Source organism: Salvelinus fontinalis, chromosome 4, assembly GCF_029448725.1.
Source record: "Salvelinus fontinalis isolate EN_2023a chromosome 4, ASM2944872v1, whole genome shotgun sequence".
NCBI classification, from domain to species: Eukaryota; Metazoa; Chordata; class Actinopteri; order Salmoniformes; family Salmonidae; genus Salvelinus; species Salvelinus fontinalis.
The window spans coordinates 16616028-16637080 of record NC_074668.1 but is presented as its reverse complement, the minus strand read 5'-3'; the positions used below and the strand labels follow the sequence as shown (position 1 = coordinate 16637080).

Below are 21053 nucleotides of genomic sequence, written 5' to 3'. Positions count from 1 at the left end.
GGGATGCCACCATGAAATTCGAGGCATTATCAAGTGCTTGTCAAATTGTGAATGAGAGACTAATGAAGTGTGTACAACTTGCACAAAAAACAAAGGCGAGCTCATGCTTTTCAAGAGACTTTTTTAAGTCATCATTCGTCGCATCATGCAGCCTTACAATATATTAGAAATCAAAACATATTGCCAAACATTTGTATCATAACTAAAGTTAAATTAACCATATAGGAGTACCTGTTTCTTTGTTAACCGCTCAACACAGAATAGCCGCATATGCGCACTCCCTCAAATCGTTTGGATAAATGTTTTATTTTATTCAGCTTTGTTCAATTGTATTTTTCATACTGTAAAATAATGCCATGGAATTCTAGGCAAATCTTGTCTGCTAAATGAACTAGTGTAGCCCACAGCCATATCAGGACCTAACATGAGAACAACTCATAATATGCTATTCTGTTCTTCTGAAATGGACTACATTTTCTACATATCATGCTTCTTTAGACCTGTCTAAAACAAATAATGGATTCATTGTGAAGGTGTAGGCTATATTACATGGATTTATTAGACTTTTTAAAACGTAGATGTTTCAAAGGTCTGCATCAATGGCTTATAGGCTATGTGTGGAAGCAAGGAGATGCTAAATGTGTTTGTTAATTAACTGTGAATTACCGTGAGACCGACAGTTATTTGCTTGACAATCACCGGCTGACGATTTTGTGACGGCCACAGCCCTAGTCACGAGCATGACATCGAGCTTAGGAGTTACACACAGTATAAACAGAACTGGGATCAGCCTAGTATTTTGTTAGCAGTTTAAAAAATGAAAATGGCCACTAAGTTGAGCTGGTGGTTGTCCCTGTCCAGGCTGGATCCTGATTGACCGGTGTGGGAAACACTTTGGGACGATTCTGAACTACCTTAGAGACGGGGCTGTGCCGCTCCCAGAGAGTCGTCGGGAGACTGAGGAGCTGATGGCTGAGGCCAAATACTATCTGGTCCAGGGCCTGGCTGATGAGTGTCAGGCTGCCCTGCAGGTAACGTCACCCTCGGGACTGCTCGTTTCTCCTCTCACTCTTTACCCCTTTTCACAGTACTGAGCTGAGCCAAACTGCACTGCACAGGCTTGGTTATGCATCGACCATAGTTGCTTGAACCGTGCTGGAAAGGACATGTCAAAAGGAAAATATCAGAGCCAATACTGTTTGGGTTGGCACAATGGTGTGAAATGGTCAGTCTCATCCCTCCACCCCCACTCTTCAACTAGCTCTACCTCCCACTGCCACTACATTCTACACATACACCGTTACGGGCCCAGCCAACTCACTCAATCTGCATCTATCTGTTAGAGGACTTATGTTAAAAATCATCCATTCTAGCTCAAATCTGTCTTTACCATTCAAGTATTTTTATTGGTGTTCTAGAACAAAGAGTCATACGAGCCGTTCTGTAAAGTTCCTCTGGTGACATCATTGAAGGAAGAACAGAGACTCATCGCCACCTCTAATAAGGTATTGTTGACCAAGTCACGCATCAGAGTGAAGGACACGCCCAGTATTTACTTGAGAAGATCTAGTCTCACGTATTCAATTCTGACTGACTTTTTCCTGTTTTGGGTCTACATAGCCCACTGTCAAACTCTTATACAACAGAAGCAACAACAAATACTCCTACACCAGGTGAGAGATTCTTACATCTATTAAAGACGTGTAAATGATGAATGTAATGTGAAATGTATGGTTTAAGTGCAGTCCACATCCCAGGCTGACTACATTGTAGCCAGCTGCCAGATCTCACAACGCCTGGATAAGTGTTTAACATCACCTAACCACATATGATATAGCAATCTGATGTCCGACTGCATAGTCGATGACATGGCACACAATAGGTGGTTACTGTGCGACAGCAATTACGTGGCTGCAGTCTAGTTGGCGTGGAACGCGACCTCTTATCACTAACCAGGCTTCCCCATCCTTCCCTCCATGCAGTAACTCTGACGACAACATGCTGAAGAACATTGAGCTGTTTGACAAGCTGTCGCTGCGCTTCAACAACCGTGTGCTCTTCATCAAGGATGTGATCGGCGACGAGATCTGCTGCTGGTCCTTCTACGGTCAGGGACGCAAGATCGCTGAGGTGTGCTGCACCTCCATCGTCTACGCCACAGAGAAGAAGCAGACCAAGGTAATGCAAAAAAAAATCGCTCTGCAATGGCATATAATCTTAAGATATTTTATTGAACACAGACTCAGCACCTACATGTCTCTGGCTTCAAGGCTCTGAAGGTAGAACACCTCTAGTAAACTACCCAAATTTGGGAGTTTGTTGTCGCTAGCCTGCTGTTAGATTACTGTAGAAAAGTATACTTTAATATGCCATTGGGACATTTTCTTTGCTACAAAGTACAGGCATTCTTGGCATTCAGATACCATAATGACCCGGCAGACCTAAATACATAAACCCCTTCCTCTCCAGGTGGAATTCCCTGAGGCACGAATCTACGAGGAGACCCTCAACATCCTGCTGTATGAGTCCCAGGATGGGAGGGGTCCTGACAACGCTCTGCTGGAGGCTACAGGGGGTGCCGCTGGCCGCTCGCACCACCTGGACGAGGACGAGGAGCGCATTGACAGGGTCCGCAGGATCCACGTCAAGCGGCCCGACGATCGCACACACCACCACCAGTAACCCCTGACTGACCACCCCCCTTGACCATCCAAAGCCCAGCCCATCCCTGGATGTCTGATCCTGGACTCTCAGTGGACCATGTGTGTGCCTTACTTCCAGCGCCTCGCTCTCTCTTCTTCTCTCACCAGTCCCCCACAGCGGGAGCCCACTGCTGAGGAGAGACTTTGTGTGTAGTGGTGAAGTTGTTTCATGTAGTACTCTGAGGAAGAATGTCTGAGTCATCCAACATTTTGGGGTGTTTAGTGTCTCAGAGGCTGGTGGAGGCCGAGTTAGGAGGTGGTTGGATTTTCTACTATGTGTGAATGTGAATTGGATTATGAATGGGACGTCAATTGTGTGGAATGGAATTGTCAGTGGTTATACTGGAGGGAATTAAAATGTCAGCATCATGCATTTGTCTTTGGTCCTTGCTTTGTTGCAGCAAGAAGAACAAGAATCATTACGCCTGTTGCTGAGTTTCTGGATATTTGATGTGTATGGAGACACTATAATGGCAGTCAATCAGGTGTTCTACAAAAACAGTCCACCAGGGGGCATTATTGAAACAATCTGAGACAGGCCGCTATCAATTTCCAATTAAATCGTTGTATTTTCCTTTTGCCCCATTCTGTGAATATCGGTTGAATCAAAATATCATACAATCGAGTACCTCCACTCTTCCACAACCTCTTTTTTTTAATGAATAGGATTTTCCATTTAATGCAATGTCCCTTCATGCCATGTAAGTGATTGTTTAAAAGGAGACAACTTGAGCTGTGGTGTGAAGTGTTATCTGGGCTGAAAGAGCTCCAAGGCTGAAATGAATGTCTGAAACCAGAGCTCAACCCAAGGAGGGCTTTTAACAGGCAGAGAATTAGACCTGTTAACCGTACATCTACACACTGTGTCCCCTTTTAACAAACACAGTACTTGTAGATTCATCTGTACAATTGTACCACAAAATGTTTTACATATTTATACATACCTTATAACAAATAAAACATTTCTACAAGAATGTTTGCGTTTACTCTTATTTGAAGTGTAAAATGATGGTACATGTTGCAAAATCGATCAATGATTCCTATACAAGAGTAGCCTGATGGTTTGATATAGTGCAAAGAAATGTAGTTGACTATTTTAGAGAGCAATGCATTCTGCTCTCATTCAACAGTGTAGTAATGTATTGTTTACAACTGAAAAACTAAACCAGTATACACATGCTTAGCCTTAGCCTTGAATTCACAAAGAAAGATCCTTATAGGTTTGTGCTGTTTTGGTCCCTTAAATGAACACTTGTCTCCAGTCAATTATCTTAGACAGGATGGGCGCATAAGAAGGGGGATTTATTTTCTTATGAGCTCTGCCTAGAGAATGTTCAATGGTTTGTAGCTTTCATGAAAACAACCGTTGTAGTTCTGTTTTGGGGTTCATCTCTATAAAACTCAGCCTGATTCCATATCTGTTTGTGGTGTCTTGCCAACTGGCTATTGAGTTAAATATATGCACAACACAAACAGATCTGGAATCAGGCTATACAGGAGCAGAATTCTAGGTCTAATCCAGATGTTGTCCACAGGTTCTAATGTGCCTGGTCAGTCTCCTGAGACCTTATTCGTTCTCTCCTTAGTGTGTATCTGCTGGGCACTGAGCAGGTCACCGAGCCTTGGTCCGAGTGGATACCTAGAGTGACAAATATGTTATTTGTTCAGCCTGCATGTGTTGATCACCTGCGTCAAGTTCATTAGGGAACAGAAAACATTTAAAAACCATTTGCAATTAAATTAGATATTTGTATTGGACACCCATGTAGTCCCTCTGTTTCAGACTCTGCATTTCTTTTTTTTAAATGGTTGACTGTGTCCATAACAAGATAGTGCATGCCTTTCAGACCACCATACAATCACTGTATCTTACTCCAAACATTTGTTAAAGGCCCAGTGCAGTCAAAAATGTGATATTCCTGTGTTTTATATGTACTTCCACACTATGAAATTGGAATAATACTGTGGAAATGTTGATATTGGCCTTTTAGTGCAAAAGCTGTTTGAGAAGACTGTCTGAAATTTCAGCCTGTTTGGGTGGGATGGAGTTTTGGCCTAGCTGGTGTAATCACCAGGCAGTAAATTAGTTAGACCAATAAGAGTTCCAAAGCTCTCTGCCAATAACATCTAGCTTTCAGTTTTCCCCTCCCCACTCAGACCACTCGCAGACAGTCCTAGCAAATGTCTTGCTTGAGAAATTGCTTGTTGCTAAGTAGCATTTTTTTTTTTAACAATTTTCTTTGAAAACAATCACAGTAAGGTACTTAATTGTTACCCAGAAATGAGTTGATATTGAGATAAAAACAGCTCCATTGGACCTTTAACATTTTATACAGTATATATGATATAATTTCAACGTGATCACAGTGGTTTCAATATTTGTTTGTCTGTTCTGTGTATAATGCCACGAGGAAGCCAAAGGAAACGTTCCACTTTGTGTGGACAATACAGGACTTGTTATTCTTCTAGCAGCTAAAGTCAGCAGAAAGCATGTGATACTAGCCAACTGTGCACAAGACTGATCCCAGATCTGAGGCAAAGGATGGTGGGCAATGGCCATAGGAGTTGGCAAGACAGCACAAGCAGGTCTGGGACCAGGCTCCTCTCAGCAGCAGCAATAGCATTACTCACCACCATGAGGTGTCCATTCTTGTCCTTGTACACCATGGACTCCTGGCCACTGCTGAAGTCCACAATGCCCTCTTTCCCCGCCTGTATCTGAAACGAGATGCTGAAAAACAACAGCATAATCATATTCATCCAGGACTCCATGGAAAACAGTGGCACGTGTTACGGAGAGGACTATCCTGGCTAAATAAATAAAGATGAAATAAACATAAGTTAGCTCATCTGGCTACTTGATCCACCGGACTAGAACTCCCAGAATCCCTCCTGTTGTCAGCCACAGCCTCACCTGCCCTGGACCACGTTGATAGCGCTCTGCTTGTTGGCAACCACACTGAGTTTGGTCAACACTTCAAACAGGTGGTCACACTGGATGACCAGGTCCCCCTGAACATGAGGTCAGGACACATTGGGTAGCATTAGGGGTGTGTCTGAAAGGGCACCATGTTCCAAGGCCTGTAGTGCACTGTAATAGGATGGATTTCCTTCTAAACATATCCTGGTTAGAATCACTTGAAAAACAGAGGCACTACACTCACTTTACCGAGCTATTATACTATGCTGTGTGACGACAGTGTCCTCCTACCTTCTGTTTAACGTCTTCACTTGCAATATGGAAAATTATGATGCCGTCACTCAAGGTACTGACAGACACACCTGCAATGGAGTAAGCAGCACTCACACAGATCAGTACACTTTTAAACAAACTGTATATTATATATATTACCAGTATTTTCCTAACTTACACTTCAGTTGAATTTTAAACTAATAATCCATTGTGAAAATTTGATGCAGATGGAAATCAGGATTCGCCCCACTGAAATCAAATCTATTTTGCAAGTGAGACCAGACAAGCTCAAACCCCATGCATCACATCCATACCATGTTGTAGGCTCACCTTTCAGAGTAGTGTACTGCACTTTCTGTTTGATCTTGGCCTCGTCCACCACATAGGCAGCCGTCTGCGTGAGGATGAGCTGCCGAGGTCGGGGTTTAAACCCATTCCTGTCATACTTCACCACTGGTACGCTATACTGCAGAGAGAGAGAGAGAGAACAGAGATTGGGAGAGAGGGAGGGAGCGGGAGAGAAAGTGATAGTGTTAAGGGTTTTAAAATGATAGAGAAAGTGAGAATTTCAAAAATAAGAGTTTAAGGGTTAAGGACATACTGCAATGCAAATGTCTTAATTACCTTGATGCGTTCATGGCGAATTATCTGCAGGACCTTCATGTTGATGTCCTGTTCACCTGAAAATATAACATATCAAATGCCACCTTTTGCACTTGATCCTAAAATACGAGTGTGAGTAAGATGACACATGTAATTAGCAGATATCTGCTACTATATACTGACTGATCCTGGTGTCCACAAAGGGTTGGGAGACACTCTGAGGGTAGCTGTCCTTCTTGCCCTTGAAGATAACACTGGTGATCCCCTTGAGTTGAAGCTGGGAGGGTGAGACAAGGAATGAACATAATCAACATAGAACTAACTAAAGAATTATGATTTATAGGATCTTTGTGATCACAAATTGGTTACACAGCATAGGCTATACAGGGCACTAAAAAGGTAAGGGATACAACAACAGTACGTTGTCTACTATGTCCATGATGTAAGTCTGTCACACCCTGATCTGTCTCACCTGTCTTTGTGATTGTCTCCACCCCTCTCCAGGTGTCACCCATCTTCTCCATTATCCCCTGTGTATTTATACCTGTTTTCTCTGTCTGTTGCCAGTTAGTTTTGTTCATCAAACCTACCAGCGGTTTTCCCCTTGCTCCTGTATTGTCTATAGTTCCTGTTTTCTAGTTTTGACCTTTCTGCCTGCCCTGAGCCTGCCTGCCGTCCTGTACCTTTGCCCCACTACTCTGGATTACCGACCTCTGCCTGCCCTGACCCTGTCTGCCGTCCGGTACCTTTGCCCCCACTACTCTGGCTTTCCGACCTCTGCCTGACCTGACCCTAAGCCTGCATGCCGCCCGGTACCTTTGCCCCACTTCTCTGGTTTACCGACCTCAGCCTGACCTGACCCTGAGCCTCCATGCCGTCCTGTACCTTTGCCCCACTACTCTGGCTTACCGACCTCTGCCTGACCTGACCCTAAGCCTGCATGCCGCCGGGTACCTTTGCCCCACTACTCTGGTTTACCGACCTCAGCCTGACCTGACCCTGAGCCTGCATGCCGTCCTGTACCTTTGCCTGCCCGTGTTCGATTTAATAAACTTTTGTTACTTCGACACTGTCTGCACCTGGATCTTACCTTCAAACCTGATAAAATCATAATTTAAAAGGGACAATTCTGGAGTAATCCTAGCCTTACCTGTGCTTTCTGTTGTGCAGTGATCCCTCTGACGTACCTCGTCACCATTACACACATGTGGAGCTGACGCAGGATCGCTGAGGCCTGTAGAAGAAGAGCAAGCACAGTCCAATAGACATTTCACTGAGCTTCCCCATTAACACCAAAATAGCTGTCCTCAATTCAATGTAATTGAATTCCAATGTGAATAAATACCTCAGTCAATACAGGTGGAGGGGTTAGCCAGCTGATTTTATCCAGAACCGTTTTTGGGAGATTGTCTTTCAGCCTGTTTAGGTAGTTCTGTCTGACAAAGGCCAGGTATTCAGAGTTATCAGTAGTCTTTGCCTCCCCTCTGGTCATGTATCCTTTAATAAACCTGGAATAAAGAAGTACATAATTGGTCATCTACAGTATTAATAATAACACTGCCCTCTGGGAATGTGCTGAACATTATAGGCTTTAATCCACTATGGATCTGTAGTTTGTGGCATAAACTTCAGAGTATAAATTTATGATATGTTATTTTGGTTGATGGATCAACATTGCAGTGCTAGAGCCTAAAGATGTGATCTTGTCCTCCCTCCTCTTACTTCTTGATGACCTTGACAGCCCATTGTCTCCTCTCTTTCTCTTTCCTGGCTTGTACTCCTCTCCAGCAAGTCTCAATCTTGGTGGCTAAAGAACACATTACACAACAGGTATCAAATCAAGATGGAGAAAAATGTGAATTTATTGAATGTCTGTAGATGTTTGCATGGCCAGTGATATGAATATATACTGTATCTTGCCTACAGTGTTTCTGCTCTCCAAAAAGACACACTGTTTATCCTGTCATGTTACACACATTATGATATATAATATATCTATGCCGTTTAGCAGATGATTTTATCCAAAGCGACTTAGACATGCATCCAAACATTGTCTACACGATACCTTTGGAAAGTATTCAGACCCCTTGACTTTTTCCACATTTTCTTACGTTACAGCTTTATTCTACTAAACAGTTGTTTTCCTCAATCTACACACAATAACCCATAATGACAAAGCAAAAACATGAAACATGAAACATATAGTTTAAATGAAAGATGACATTTACATAAGTATTCAGACCCTTTACTCAGTACTTTGTTGAAGCACCTTTGGCTGTGATTACAGCATCGAGTCTTCTTGGGTATGACGCTACAAACTTGGCACACCTATATTTGGGGAGTTTCTCCCATTCTTCATTGTCATGTTGGAAGGGGAACCTTCACCCCAGTCTGAGGTCCCGAGTGCTCTGGAGCAGGTTTTCATCAAAATACCTCTTTAGTGGAGTGGAGAAGGTGGAAAGTTAAGTTCCTTGGCGTACACATCACTGACAAACTGAAATGGTCCACCCACACAGACAGCGTGGTGAAGAAGGTGCGACAGCGCCTCTTGAACTTCAGGAGGCTGAAGAAATTTGGCTTGTCACCTAAAACACTCACAAACTTTTACAGATGCACAATCGAGAGCATCCTGTCGGGCTGTATCACCGCCTGGCACGGCAACTGTTCTGTCCACAACCGTAAGGCTCTCCAGAGGGTAGTGAGGTCTGCACAATGCATCACCGGGGGCAAACTACCTGCCATCCAGGACACCTACAGCACCTGATGTCACAGGAAGGCCAAAAAGATCATCAAGGACAACAACGAGCCACTGCCTGTTCACCCCGCTATCATCCAGAAGGCGAGGTCAGTACAGGTGCATCAAAGCTGTGACCGAGAGACTGAAAAACAGCTTCTATCTCAAGGCCATCAGACTGTTAAACAGCCATCACTAACATAGAGTGGCTGCGGCCAACATACAGACTCAAATCTCTGGCCACTTTAATACATTTAATAAATGGATTTAATAAAGGTATCACTGGTCACTTTAAATAACGGCACTTTAATAATGTCGAAATATCCTACATTTCTCATCTCATATGTACTGTATATACTTTATTCTATACCATCTACTGCATCTTGCCTATGCTTCACGGCCATCGCTCATCCATAAATGTATATGTATATATTCTTATTCATCCCTTTACAATTGTGTGTATAAGGTAGTTATTGTGAATTTGTTAGATTACATGCTAGATATTACTGCACTGTCAGAACTAGAAGCACAAGCATTCACTGCTAACCATGTGTATGTGACCAATAAAATTTGATTTGACTTGATTATACTTTGCTCCGTTCATCTTTCCCTAGATCCTGACTAGTCTCCCAGTCCCTGCCGCTGAAAAACATCCCTACAGCGAGATGCTGCCACCACCATGCTTCACCGTAGGGATGGTGCCAGGTTTCCTCCAGATGTGACGCTTAGCATTCAGGCCAAAGAGTTCAATCTTGGTTACATCAGACCAGACAATCTTGCTTCTCATGGTCTGAGAGTCTTTTGGTGCCTTTTGGAAAACTCCAAGCAGGCTGTGGTGCTTTTTACTGAGGAGTGGCTTCCGTCTGGCCACTTTACCATAAAGGCCTGATTGGTGGAGTGCTGCAGAGATGGTTGTCCTTCTGGAAGGTTCTCCCATCTCCACAGAGGAAATCTAGAGCTCTATCAGTGACCATCGGGTTCTTGGTCACCTCCCTGACCAAGGCTCTTCTCCCCCGATTGTTCAGTTTGGCCGGGAAGCCAGCTCTAGGAAGAGTCTTGGTGGTTCCAAACTTCTTCCATTTAAAAATGATGGAGGCCACTGTGTTCTTGGGGGACCTTCAATGCTGTAGACATTTTTTGGTACTCTTCCACAGATCTGTGCCTCGACACAATCCTGTCTCGGAGCTCTACGGACAATTCCTTGGACCTCACTGCTTGGTTTTTGCTCTGACATGCACTGTCACCTGCGGGACATTATATTGACAGGTGTGTGCCTTTCCAAATCATGTCCAATCAATTGAATTTACCACAGGTGGACTCCAAGTTGTAGAAACATCTCAAGGATGATCAATGGAAACAGGATGCACCTGAGTTCAATTTCGAGTCTCATAGAAAAGGGTAATTATTTTTTATACATTTACAGAAAATTCTAAAAACCTGTTTTCGCTTTGTCATTATGGGCCATTGTCTGTAGATTACTGAGGATTTTCATGTATTTAATACATTTTAGAATAAGGCTGTAACGTAACAAAATGTGTGAAAAGGTCAAGGAGTATGAATACTTTCTGAAGGCACTGTATCAGTGGTCCTGGAAATCGAACCCACTATCCTGGTGTTGCAAGTGCCATGCTCTTCCAACTGAGCTACAGAGGACCACATCCATGTAGCTTTGCTGTCACTTACCAGCTTCTTTCTGTCTTCTGAATTCTCCTTTTTGCCGGTATCCCTTGTACTGGGCCTGAATCCTTGATGCTGTAATATCCATTAATAATATTGAAATCTCTATGCAAGTAAAGAAAATCTCTTGATTTCTCTTATTTTTCATGCCCTTACCAAGTTTATGTTTGCAGACCTCGAAGGCATCTTCTGTGGCAAAAAGTGTCCTGGGGTGGCGGATAAATATCTTGGTTCTAGAGTGAAATGGAAAAGTAACAGAGATTTGTAAGAACCAATCTAGTGGAGGAGAAATGAGTTGCCCAAACTGCTCTCACCTGCCCATTTTGTACTCATCTGGTAGGTATCCCAGGTGCTGCACCAGCACTTCCACTCCTTCTGCAGCCACTCCTCTCCAATGGGGCCAGGTGGCTGGGCATAGGGGCTTGTATCTGGAGGTGGATCACACATCACCTCATTGTCCTAGATGTACAGTATTTGGAATGCCTGTAATGCCTGTGCTTGTTTGTGTTAAAATGCAACACAACATTACCCAAGGGGACAGAATAAAGAAATTCATTCATTATTTGATATCAACAGCTCAAGTAAAGGCAAAATCTTTCAAAGATTCTGGTCGAATCATTTGCCGGTGAAACCTAATGTTATAAGGAAAATATTGTTTCTACAAAGTAATCAATGTGGTCTACTAAAGCAACAAGTTCTGTTGGCCTACCTCTGCAGAAACAACTCGTAGCGGCGTCGGTATGCAAAACCTGCCCGTCTGACCCTAAGGTGTTCCATCAGCCCCAGGTACTTCACTTGGTGCCGAACCAGCACGTCGTCAAAACGGCCTGTAGCGTGTGTGTTTGTGTGTGTGCCAAAAAAAGAGAGAGGGAGAAATAGACACAAAGGGAAAAAGAGAGAGAATGAAGGAGAAATTGCTTCATAAACACAGTTGACAGATTGAAGTAGATTGAAGTTTGGAAGTACCACCAGCTGGTGATGATATTGTGCACGTGGTGGAGGTCAGAGGGTCTCTCACCTGGCTGTTTGGACTCATTGGATTTGAGGCAGCGCACATACCAGGGCTCCTTAGACATGAGGATGTCTGTCAGTCCCAGCAGACTGCTCTTAAACTGGCTAGCAACCTACAGAGAAACAGGCCTGGGATCAGTTGTAGAGTCCCCCAACAGTTTATCTGTCAAATACACATGGATGATGGACCACAACAGGCTGCCAGTTACAGAGGTAAATGACGTTCAAATGCTGCATAAGTGGACAATAAATAATCCAATATAAACACAGAGACATCTTTTACTTTTCTCAGTTGTCCGTCATTCTGAAAACTGTGTGTTCCTATCCAGCTATACTGTACAATATGTTATACTATTGAGGCAGTGTACAAGGGGGAAAAAACAATGTCATTGTGACTTCAGGGGGACAGACAAGAAAGTGGTGGGGAAAACTTGGTGAGCTCTCACCGTCTCTGGTCGCCGCCTGCTATCCGACTCTGTGGAAGCAAAGCACTCTCTGACTATGGCATTTTTAGACTGCCGCATCACCTGTGTACACACATGCACACACACCACGCATCAAAGTGGATACTCAAAACCAATTGGGCAAATTCACTGCATTCCCCTCCTCTTGTATTATTTACAAAACTTCTACAGGAGAGTAAATAATTAAGGAACCAATTGAAAAGAGTCCCATTCTCCCCCCCCCCCCCCCTTCCTCCCCTCCTTCCTTCCTCCCCTGTCTCACATAATCCATCAGTAGAAACCTGCAGACTTACATCTTTGATGTTTCTGTATAACATGTCATTGTTTTTGTCGATGAACCCTGGGATGACACAAACAACAACATGCGAGAAAGAGTGGTGAGTGAGAAGGGACACGTGAGAGTGGCAGTGAAATCTACAAGTAGGACATGTAGGGACATTGAAGAGGAGGGTAATGCCACCACTGGGCCTGAGACCATGGGATCCCTTACCCACAACGCCATAGGTGACCTCCCCAGCGTAATGCAAAAGGCGAAAGTCGCCCCTATCCAGCGTCTTACGTATCTTCTTGTCAGACAACTTGTGCCTGCAGTCAATGGGACAGAGAGAGAGGGGGGGGGGGGGGGATGAAGAGTGAGAGGCAATTAAAGATAGAGCCTAAGCCTTCTTACTGTGTCGACTCACAGGTTCAGAATAGGACAAGAGGTCCATCCAGGGCCGGCTTCAGGCATAAGTGACAAACGGTTGCTTAGGGCCCCAGGACGTTACGGGGCCCCAGACCACCAAAAATAATATACTGCATATACAGTTGAAGTCTGAAGTTTACATACACCTTAGCCAAATACATTTAAACTCAGCTTTTCACAATTCCTGATATTCAATCCTAGTAAAAATGCCCTGTCTTAGACCAGTGAGAATCACCACTTTATTTTAAAAATGTGAAATGTCAGAATAATATTAGAGAGAATGATTTATTGCAGCTTTTCTTTCTTTCATCACATTCCCAGTAGGTCAGAAGTTTACATACACTCAATTAGTATTTCAGTTCAATTGTTTAACTTGGGTCAAACGTTTCGGGTAGCCTTCCACAAGCTTCCCACAATAAGTTGGGTGAAATTTGCTTCACGGTAGGGATGGTGTTCTTCAGCTTACAAGCCTCCCAGCCTTTCAGGTTATATCGATATAGGACTCGTTTTACTGTGGATATAGATAATTTTGTACCTGTTTCCTCCAGCATCTTCACAAGGTCCTTTGCTGTTGTTCTGGGATTGATTTGCACTTTTCGCACCAAAGGAGACAGAATGTGTCTCCTTCCTGAGCGGTATGACGGCTGCGTGGTTCCATGGTGTTTATACTTGCGTACTATTGTTTGTACAGATGAACGTGGTACCTTCAGGCATTTGGAAATTGCTTCCAAGGATGAACCAATTTTTTTTCTGAGGTCTTGGCTGATTTCTTTTGATTTTCCCATGATGTCAAGCAAAGAGGCACTGGGTTTGAAGGTAGGCCTTGAAATACATCCACAGGTACACCTCCAATTGACTCAAATGATGTACATGTGTGGAATTGCAGGAAATTAACTTGAAAATTAAATGTTTTCTCTCTGCCGTCAAGAAGGGAGCCACCAAAATGTTTTGCCCGTGAGGTGGGGGGGGGGGGGGGGGGGTTAGGGATTTGAACTTAAGTGATAAGAGAGGTTGAATTAACGCTGTTGTATATCCGTGAGAAAGGTTGTGTGTGGTCAACATGTACATATGCAGGACTGTGGTTCGGGGAGCGAGGGAGATAGCTGAACTCACGTGATGAAATGAGGGTGACTGCCCATTTTCTCCTCAAGCTTCTCCAGAAATGTGAAGTCAGTGGCCTCTCCAGGTCTCAGGCATTCTTCATCCTGAGAAAGCAACAAGATCATCCCTTTCATTTCAGCCTATGTCCTTCCCAAGAGCAATAGGATGCATCATGTTACTAATTTACTCTATGGGTTGAGTCCTGATCAAAAGTAGTGCACTAGATAGGGAATAGGGTGCCATTTGTGTGTCCTCACCAGTACTGAAATGATGCCCCTGTGTTTCTCCTCCACTAAGTCACAGATAATCTTATTGTTGAAGAACTGGACAGGCTCCCACTGAAGATGAAAGGAAATAGGTGATGGGAAGACGTGTGAGTTACGGGAATACTACCTAAGCTAAACTCAGCATAAACACACAAGGCATTGCAGGATGCAACAGTAACTATAACAACAAAGTAATACAATGACAAGGTACAAATGCCATATTACACATGTTGACTAAATAGAACCGGATAGAATAGGATAGATAAATATCCGTGTGTGGAAAGATTACGTGTACCCCAATGCCCTCTGCCTCGTATTCCTCCTGCTCCGACTTCAAGGTCAGCTGGATAAAAAGCTGCTGCAGTTTCTCGTTGCAGTAGTTTATACAGAACTGCTCAAAACTGGAATGGACATACAACAAATAACAATTGATGTGTACCTTAAAATGTAGCCCACCAGTTTTCTACAATTTACTGCACAGCCTAGTTCCACCCAGAGCTACACAGTGCATCCGGGAAGTGTTCAGACCCATTCCCTTTTTCCACATTTTGTTATGTAACAGACTTATTCAAAAATGGATTAAAGAACAAAATGTTCTCATCAATCTACACAAAATACCCCATAATGACAAAGCAAAACCAGGTTTTTAGAGATTTTTGCAAATGTATAATATTTTTTTTTTTTAAATACCTTATTAACTTAATTATTCAGACGCTTTGATAAGAGACTCAAAATTGAGCTCAGGTGCATCCTGTTTCCATTGATCATCCTTGAGATGTTTCTACAACTTGATTGGAGTCCACATGTGGTAAATTCAATTGATTGGACATGATTTGGAAAGGCACACACCTGTCTATATAAGATCTCACAGTTGACAGTGCATATCAGAGCAAAAACCAAGCAGTGAGGTCGAAGGAATTGTCCGTAGAGCTCCGAGACAGGATTGTGTCGAGGCACAGATCTGTGGAAGAGTACCAAAACATTTCTGCATCATTGAAGGTCCCCAAGAACACAGTGGCCTTCATCATTCTTAAATGGAAGAAGTTTGGAACCACCAAGACTCTTCCTAGAGCTGGCCGCCCGGCCAAACTAAGCAATCCGGGGAGAAGGGCCTTGGTCAGGGAGGTGACCAAGAACCCGATGGTCACTCTGATAGAGCTCTAGATTTCCTCTGTGGAGATGGGAGAACCTTCCAGAAAGACAACCATCTCTGCAGCACTCCACCAATCAGGCCTTTATGGTAGAGTTGCCAGACCGAAGCCACTTCTCAGTAAAAGGCATATGACATGAGAAACAAGATTGTCTTGTCTAATGAAACCAAGATTGAACTCTTTGGCCTGAATGCCAAGCGTCACGTCTGGAGGAAACCTGGCACCATCCTACGGTGAAGCATGGTGGTGGCAGAATCACGCTGTGGGGATGTTTTTCAGCGGTAGGGACTGGGAGACTAGTCAGGATCTAGGGAAAGATGAACAGAGCAAAGTACAGAGAGATCCTTGATAAAAACCTGCTCCAGAGCGCTCAGGACCTCAGACTGGGGCGACGGTTCAACGACCCTAAGCACACAGCCAAGACAATGCAGGAGTGGCTTCGGGACAAGTTTCGTAAGGTCCTTGAGTGGCCCAGCCAGAGCTGGGACTTGAACCCGACCGAACATCTCTGGAGAGACCTGAAAATAGCTGTGCAGTGACACTCCCCATCCAACCTGACAGAGCTTGAGAGTATCTGCAGAGAAGAGTGGGAGAAACTCCCCAAATACAGGTGTGCCAAGCTTATAGCGTCATACCCAAGAAGAGTCAAGGCTGTAATCGCTGCCAAAGGTTCTTCAACAAAGTACTGAGTAAAGGGTCTGAATACTTATGTAAATGTGATATTTCATTTTTTCATTTTTAATTAATTGCAAAATTGTCTAAAAACCTGTTTTTGCTTTGTCATTACAGGGCATTGTGTGTAGATTGATGAGGGAAAAAAAATATTAATTTTTAAAATGTAATTAAAAAAATATATAATTAATTTTAGAATAAGGCTGTAAAGTAACAAAATGTGGAAAAAGTCAAGCGGTCTGAATACTTACCGAATGCACTGTATATATAGAGTTCGGACAACTTTTAAAACGGACGGAATGTTGATGCCATTGAGCTTTCAATTGATCCATTCATGACAAGTATTTGGATTCTACTTTTAATTCTAGAGGTTCAGTTACATAGCTTTGTTCAAAATTAAGAAAATTCCATAAACTGCTATTGCCCATGGGGAGCTAACATGGCTGCCATATGGAATTATTTGATTGTACTGTGTCATGTAAATGCATAAAAATGTGGAAACATCAATGTCCTAACTCTAAATATATGGCTCTGGTTCCACCTACCTGTTGACATAGAAAACCTCAAAGCCATATATGTCAAGGAGACCAATGACTGTCTTCCTTGACGGTTCCTGTCGAAAAAGGTTTTAGGAAACAGTGGTCAGTCACACAGATCACCAGGGCTCCTGTTCCATCTTGACATGAGCTTATCACTTACAGTATCTGCTAACCTTATTCTCCATGGAATCATTGATCTTATTGACCAGCCAGGTAAAGGTGCGTCCATAGATGGCTTTGGCCAGGGCATTTCTGGCATAGATGGCATGGTCCACTGTGAACGGGCTGAGCACCTGGATGGTGATTTAAAAAAGGAAAACATTACATAATTCCAAACCTGACAAGAGCATGCAAATTCACATCTGATTGAAACAGCTGAAATCATGAATGAGAAAGAGTACTGGGTTTACCACTAGTAAGTGCAGTTCATTAATAATTAGTTAATTCAGTTAGTCATTACCCCTCCTCACTCTCTCACCTCATCTGTTTTGGCCTCAATCTTCCTGTATGTCAGCCCCTCCTGTAGTACTTGAACATTAATCCCCAGCAACTACAGATGATCACACGCAACACAAAGTCAGCAAAGTGTAGGTAGACTGTGGTCTCCAGGGCTTTGGCATGGTGTCGTTGCGGAGTGTCCAAGGAATAACAAGGCTTACTGTTGACACCCAGCGGAGTTCTGTGTTCTTGTTCAACGTGGCGTAGCCTTTGCTGTCAGCTTCAAACTGCACATTCCCTAAGTGAAGGACGCTTGCTATGATCCCAAATAGGTGCTGCAGAGAATGCAGACATGTGAGGGTTAGGAATAGGGTTAGGATGGTGGCCGGCTGTGTGTAAGCAGCTCCCCTCACACACACATATACACAAAGCAAAAGTATGTGCAGCCTAGTACTGCACAGTATATTTCAATAAGATATACAGCTCATTTGAATGAATGTCATCACAAAAGCTGTTTCCACAAACAGTGTGACAGCAACTTACTTGTATATCACTCTCGTCAAAGTCGATGACGGACAGGGCGTTTCTCACCGTCTTCCAGTCGTTCTTGTCATTGATTGAGGTCACATTGGCACACTCGTCCTGTTTGAGAGAAGGAGTTGCCATTATATAGTGGCAGTTAGCCTAGCCCTAGCTAGCCAATCAATGGACCACAGTGGTTGCCCATACTTGCACCAAGTAACTGTAGTACTGGCAGTTGCTCTCGAGGCCTAGTTGATGCAGCAGGTCTTCCTCCCCTCCCTCCACCAGCTGGTAGAAGATGTGGAAGTTCCTCTCTCCGTGGTTCTGGTGGACCACTCGGGACTTCTCCAGCAGGTAGCTCAGGATATGGCCCCCCACGGCATCCCCCTGGAGGGTAAACGTGATCAATTATCAATTAGCCTCAATGAACTGCTTACCAGACCTGGACCTGAATTGACAAATCGTCTCAGAGTAGGAGTGGTGACCTGGGAAACTCCTACACTGACAAGCTTTGTGAATATGGGTCCTGGGTTAAATAGAATTGCTTTGTTCCATTAAAATCAAGTGGAGCAAAAGTGTTTCAAGGAAAAACCAATACTCATGTCGTCTGCTCACTATAAGAACATAAGCCCATAGTCTCCATCATTCCTTACCTGGATGTCAAACTGGATATCCATGTACTTTCCAAAGCGACTAGAGTTGTCATTCTTCAGTGTTTTGGCGTTGCCGAAAGCCTGTTGGGAAACACTGAGGCATCAATCACTGAGATATTTACTACTGGGTTGTTCCAAGAAATGAGTCCCTTTTGGGTAGTGTAACTTGTTGAAAAAACACTTTTCATTTCATCTAACATTGATGTTCAACTTAAGTTTTTTATATTTTATTATCTCAAGAGGTTATAAAAAAAGACTATAGTAAGTACCTATTAAGTGCCAAATAAAGTAACAGGGTTGATGATTTCATCTTAAATCAGTCATAAATCCCCTCGTGACAGGGGGAATGGAAGCTTGTTGTATGCAACACGGAGGGGCAATTGAATGCAAGCTTCTAAAAATTATAATTTTTAAAATAACATTCTAGCCTGTCTATGTATAGGTAACACGGTTAACGTGTTATGCTAGGCCCACACCCCAATATGTCCAAAAAGAGTAGAACCAGCTCACCTGCTTTAACATAAAGAGTAGAACCAGCTCACCTGCTTTTACGTAAAGAGTAGAACCAGCTCACCTGCTTTAACATAAAGAGTAGAACCAGCTCACCTGCTTTTACATAAAGAGTAGAACCAGCTCACCTGCTTTTACATAAAGAGTAGAACCAGCTCGCCTGCTTTTACGTAAAGAGTAGAACCAGCTCACCTGCTTTTACATAAAGAGTAGAACCAGCTCGCCTGCTTTTACGTAAAGAGTAGAACCAGCTCACCTGCTTTTACATAAAGAGTAGAACCAGCTCACCTGCTTTTACGTAAAGAGTAGAACCAGCTCACCTGCTTTAACATAGAGTAGAACTAGCTCGCCTGCTTTTACGTAAAGAGTAGAACCAGCTCGCCTGCTTTTACGTAAAGAGTAGAACCAGCTCGCCTGCTTTTACGTAAAGAGTAGAACCAGCTCGCCTGCTTTTATGTAAAGAGTAGAACCAGCTCGCCTGCTTTTACGTAAAGAGTAGAACCAGCTCGCCTGCTTCTACACTATGATTTAACTATTACGTGTTCAATGTGTCTTTTGGAAAAAAGTTTTTTAAAAGGAACAGTTTCACCATATTAAAACGAGAGTTCACTTAACATAACAGGGTTGACCTTAAAATGAGGGAAAGGTTTTGTTTTACCTTAAAATGTATCAATAATCACATTAAATACATAATTATCCTCAGAAATTACTTTGTAAAAGCAACAAAATAACTACGGCTTTACAGTGATGGTGAAAACTTGGAGAAATGTTGGTTGTAAGTCACAGAGAATACTGAATTTTGGTACTTTAGCAAGTCTTTATTCATATATAGGATATTTTTTATAATTCATTTTCCATGTGGTCTATTTAAAGTGCACTTCATTTAATATAACAGGATTTTAAAATCCAATATTGGGGCACAATTCCTACTTAAAATATCAAAATGACTCATTTCGTGGAACAACCCTACTATGTGATCCAGGATGTGTGATAGCCTGGTCCCAGATCTATTTGTACTAAACAGCTATGATGACAATAAACATAGCACAGCACAAATAGTGAGAGAGCAGATCTGAACAGATGTGTGATAATAGTGAGCGCTAAGAACAGTCTGATCAGACCTCTAGCACAGGGTTGGACACCAGCATCCGGTCCCTGACGCTGTCCAGTAGGGTGGTACTGGGGCAGCTCACAGCATAGTACTGTAGGATCTTCTTGGAAGCCTCGGTCTTGCCGGCACCACTCTCCCCAGAGATGAGGATGAAGTGGTTGTTGGCCTCAGTCATCATGGTGTGGTAGGCGTTGTCCGCCAGGGCATAACTTCAAAAATCAAAAAAACGGATTGTGTCAAGTGATATGCACATTTTGCATTCCACAATGAATCATTTCTACACAGATGCTGGGCCAATAAGGAATGAGAATAATGAAAGAAAATCATATATATGGTAAATGCTGCTCCTGTGCTTTATTCCTGCACCCAGACAGACGTCAGACAGCGATGTTGTATAAACATTGTATAAACGTTGTACCGTGTGTGGGCTTATACTGTGGATTGGCATCTGATCTCATGAGTGACAAACAATACAATTTCAACATGCAGATAGACATGCACAAAAAATGATGTAACACACTCACATATGTGGTGGAAGCTCAAAAAAGTTGACGCCCATGTATATATCCATCTGTTTTTTACTGTAGATATCCAACTCCTTGTAGGGGTTCACAGACACTAGCAGAGTGCCTATATAGGTCTGCACAGGAAGAAACAACAGGTTTACAGTATATCTGTAAGTTGATAGTTCTAAAACATTCGCTAAAAATCCCAGAAAGTTGCTCATAATATATTTTTCCTTCAACTATTGCACCAAAAAAGGGTCTGCAAGTGAGTCTAAAATGATGGCGTCATTATACATGATACTACATACTGTATATCATAATGATGGTACTAAGTTAGCCACTTCCAAACTCACATAAATTAGGTCCTCACTGAAGCGTTTTTTCAGGTTGCCTAGGAAAGCATTCTCGCTGGTATGGGTGTCCAACAGGACAAAGTCCTGGATCCCCACGCGGTCTCGGGCGGTCAGAGCCCCCTCCATGTCCAGCTGACCCTGGGCACCCTGTGCCTTATGCCC

The 21053-nt window shown here is 43.2% G+C and overlaps 2 protein-coding genes across 2 annotated transcripts in view; one reads left to right on the top strand and one right to left on the bottom strand.

The window, feature by feature from the left end:
* Window positions 1–3676, top strand: part of kctd10 (potassium channel tetramerization domain containing 10) — a 6739-nt gene extending 3063 nt beyond the window's left edge. The window contains exons 3-7 of the mRNA XM_055918939.1: window positions 862–1031; window positions 1419–1505; window positions 1621–1673; window positions 1983–2178; window positions 2470–3676. Of these exons, the coding sequence (XP_055774914.1) occupies window positions 862–1031; window positions 1419–1505; window positions 1621–1673; window positions 1983–2178; window positions 2470–2682 (719 nt within the window). The 3' untranslated portion in view covers window positions 2683–3676. The remainder of the gene's footprint in view (window positions 1–861; window positions 1032–1418; window positions 1506–1620; window positions 1674–1982; window positions 2179–2469) is intronic.
* On the bottom strand, window positions 3672–21053 carry LOC129853185 (unconventional myosin-Ih-like). Its single transcript, XM_055918940.1, has 31 exons — window positions 20892–21053; window positions 20557–20672; window positions 20043–20241; window positions 18412–18492; window positions 17966–18145; window positions 17780–17878; window positions 17458–17571; window positions 17277–17348; window positions 16972–17091; window positions 16805–16872; window positions 14732–14837; window positions 14428–14508; window positions 14183–14274; window positions 12875–12969; window positions 12678–12724; window positions 12367–12447; window positions 11928–12033; window positions 11619–11736; window positions 11224–11337; window positions 11066–11142; window positions 10916–10984; window positions 8221–8305; window positions 7844–8006; window positions 7649–7732; window positions 6682–6775; window positions 6520–6575; window positions 6226–6361; window positions 5914–5984; window positions 5617–5714; window positions 5334–5433; window positions 3672–4341 (listed from the first exon to the last, which is right to left on the bottom strand). Exons 1-31 carry the CDS (start codon window positions 21015–21017, stop codon window positions 4315–4317), a joined length of 3075 nt encoding a protein of 1024 aa, XP_055774915.1. The 5' UTR covers window positions 21018–21053; the 3' UTR covers window positions 3672–4314.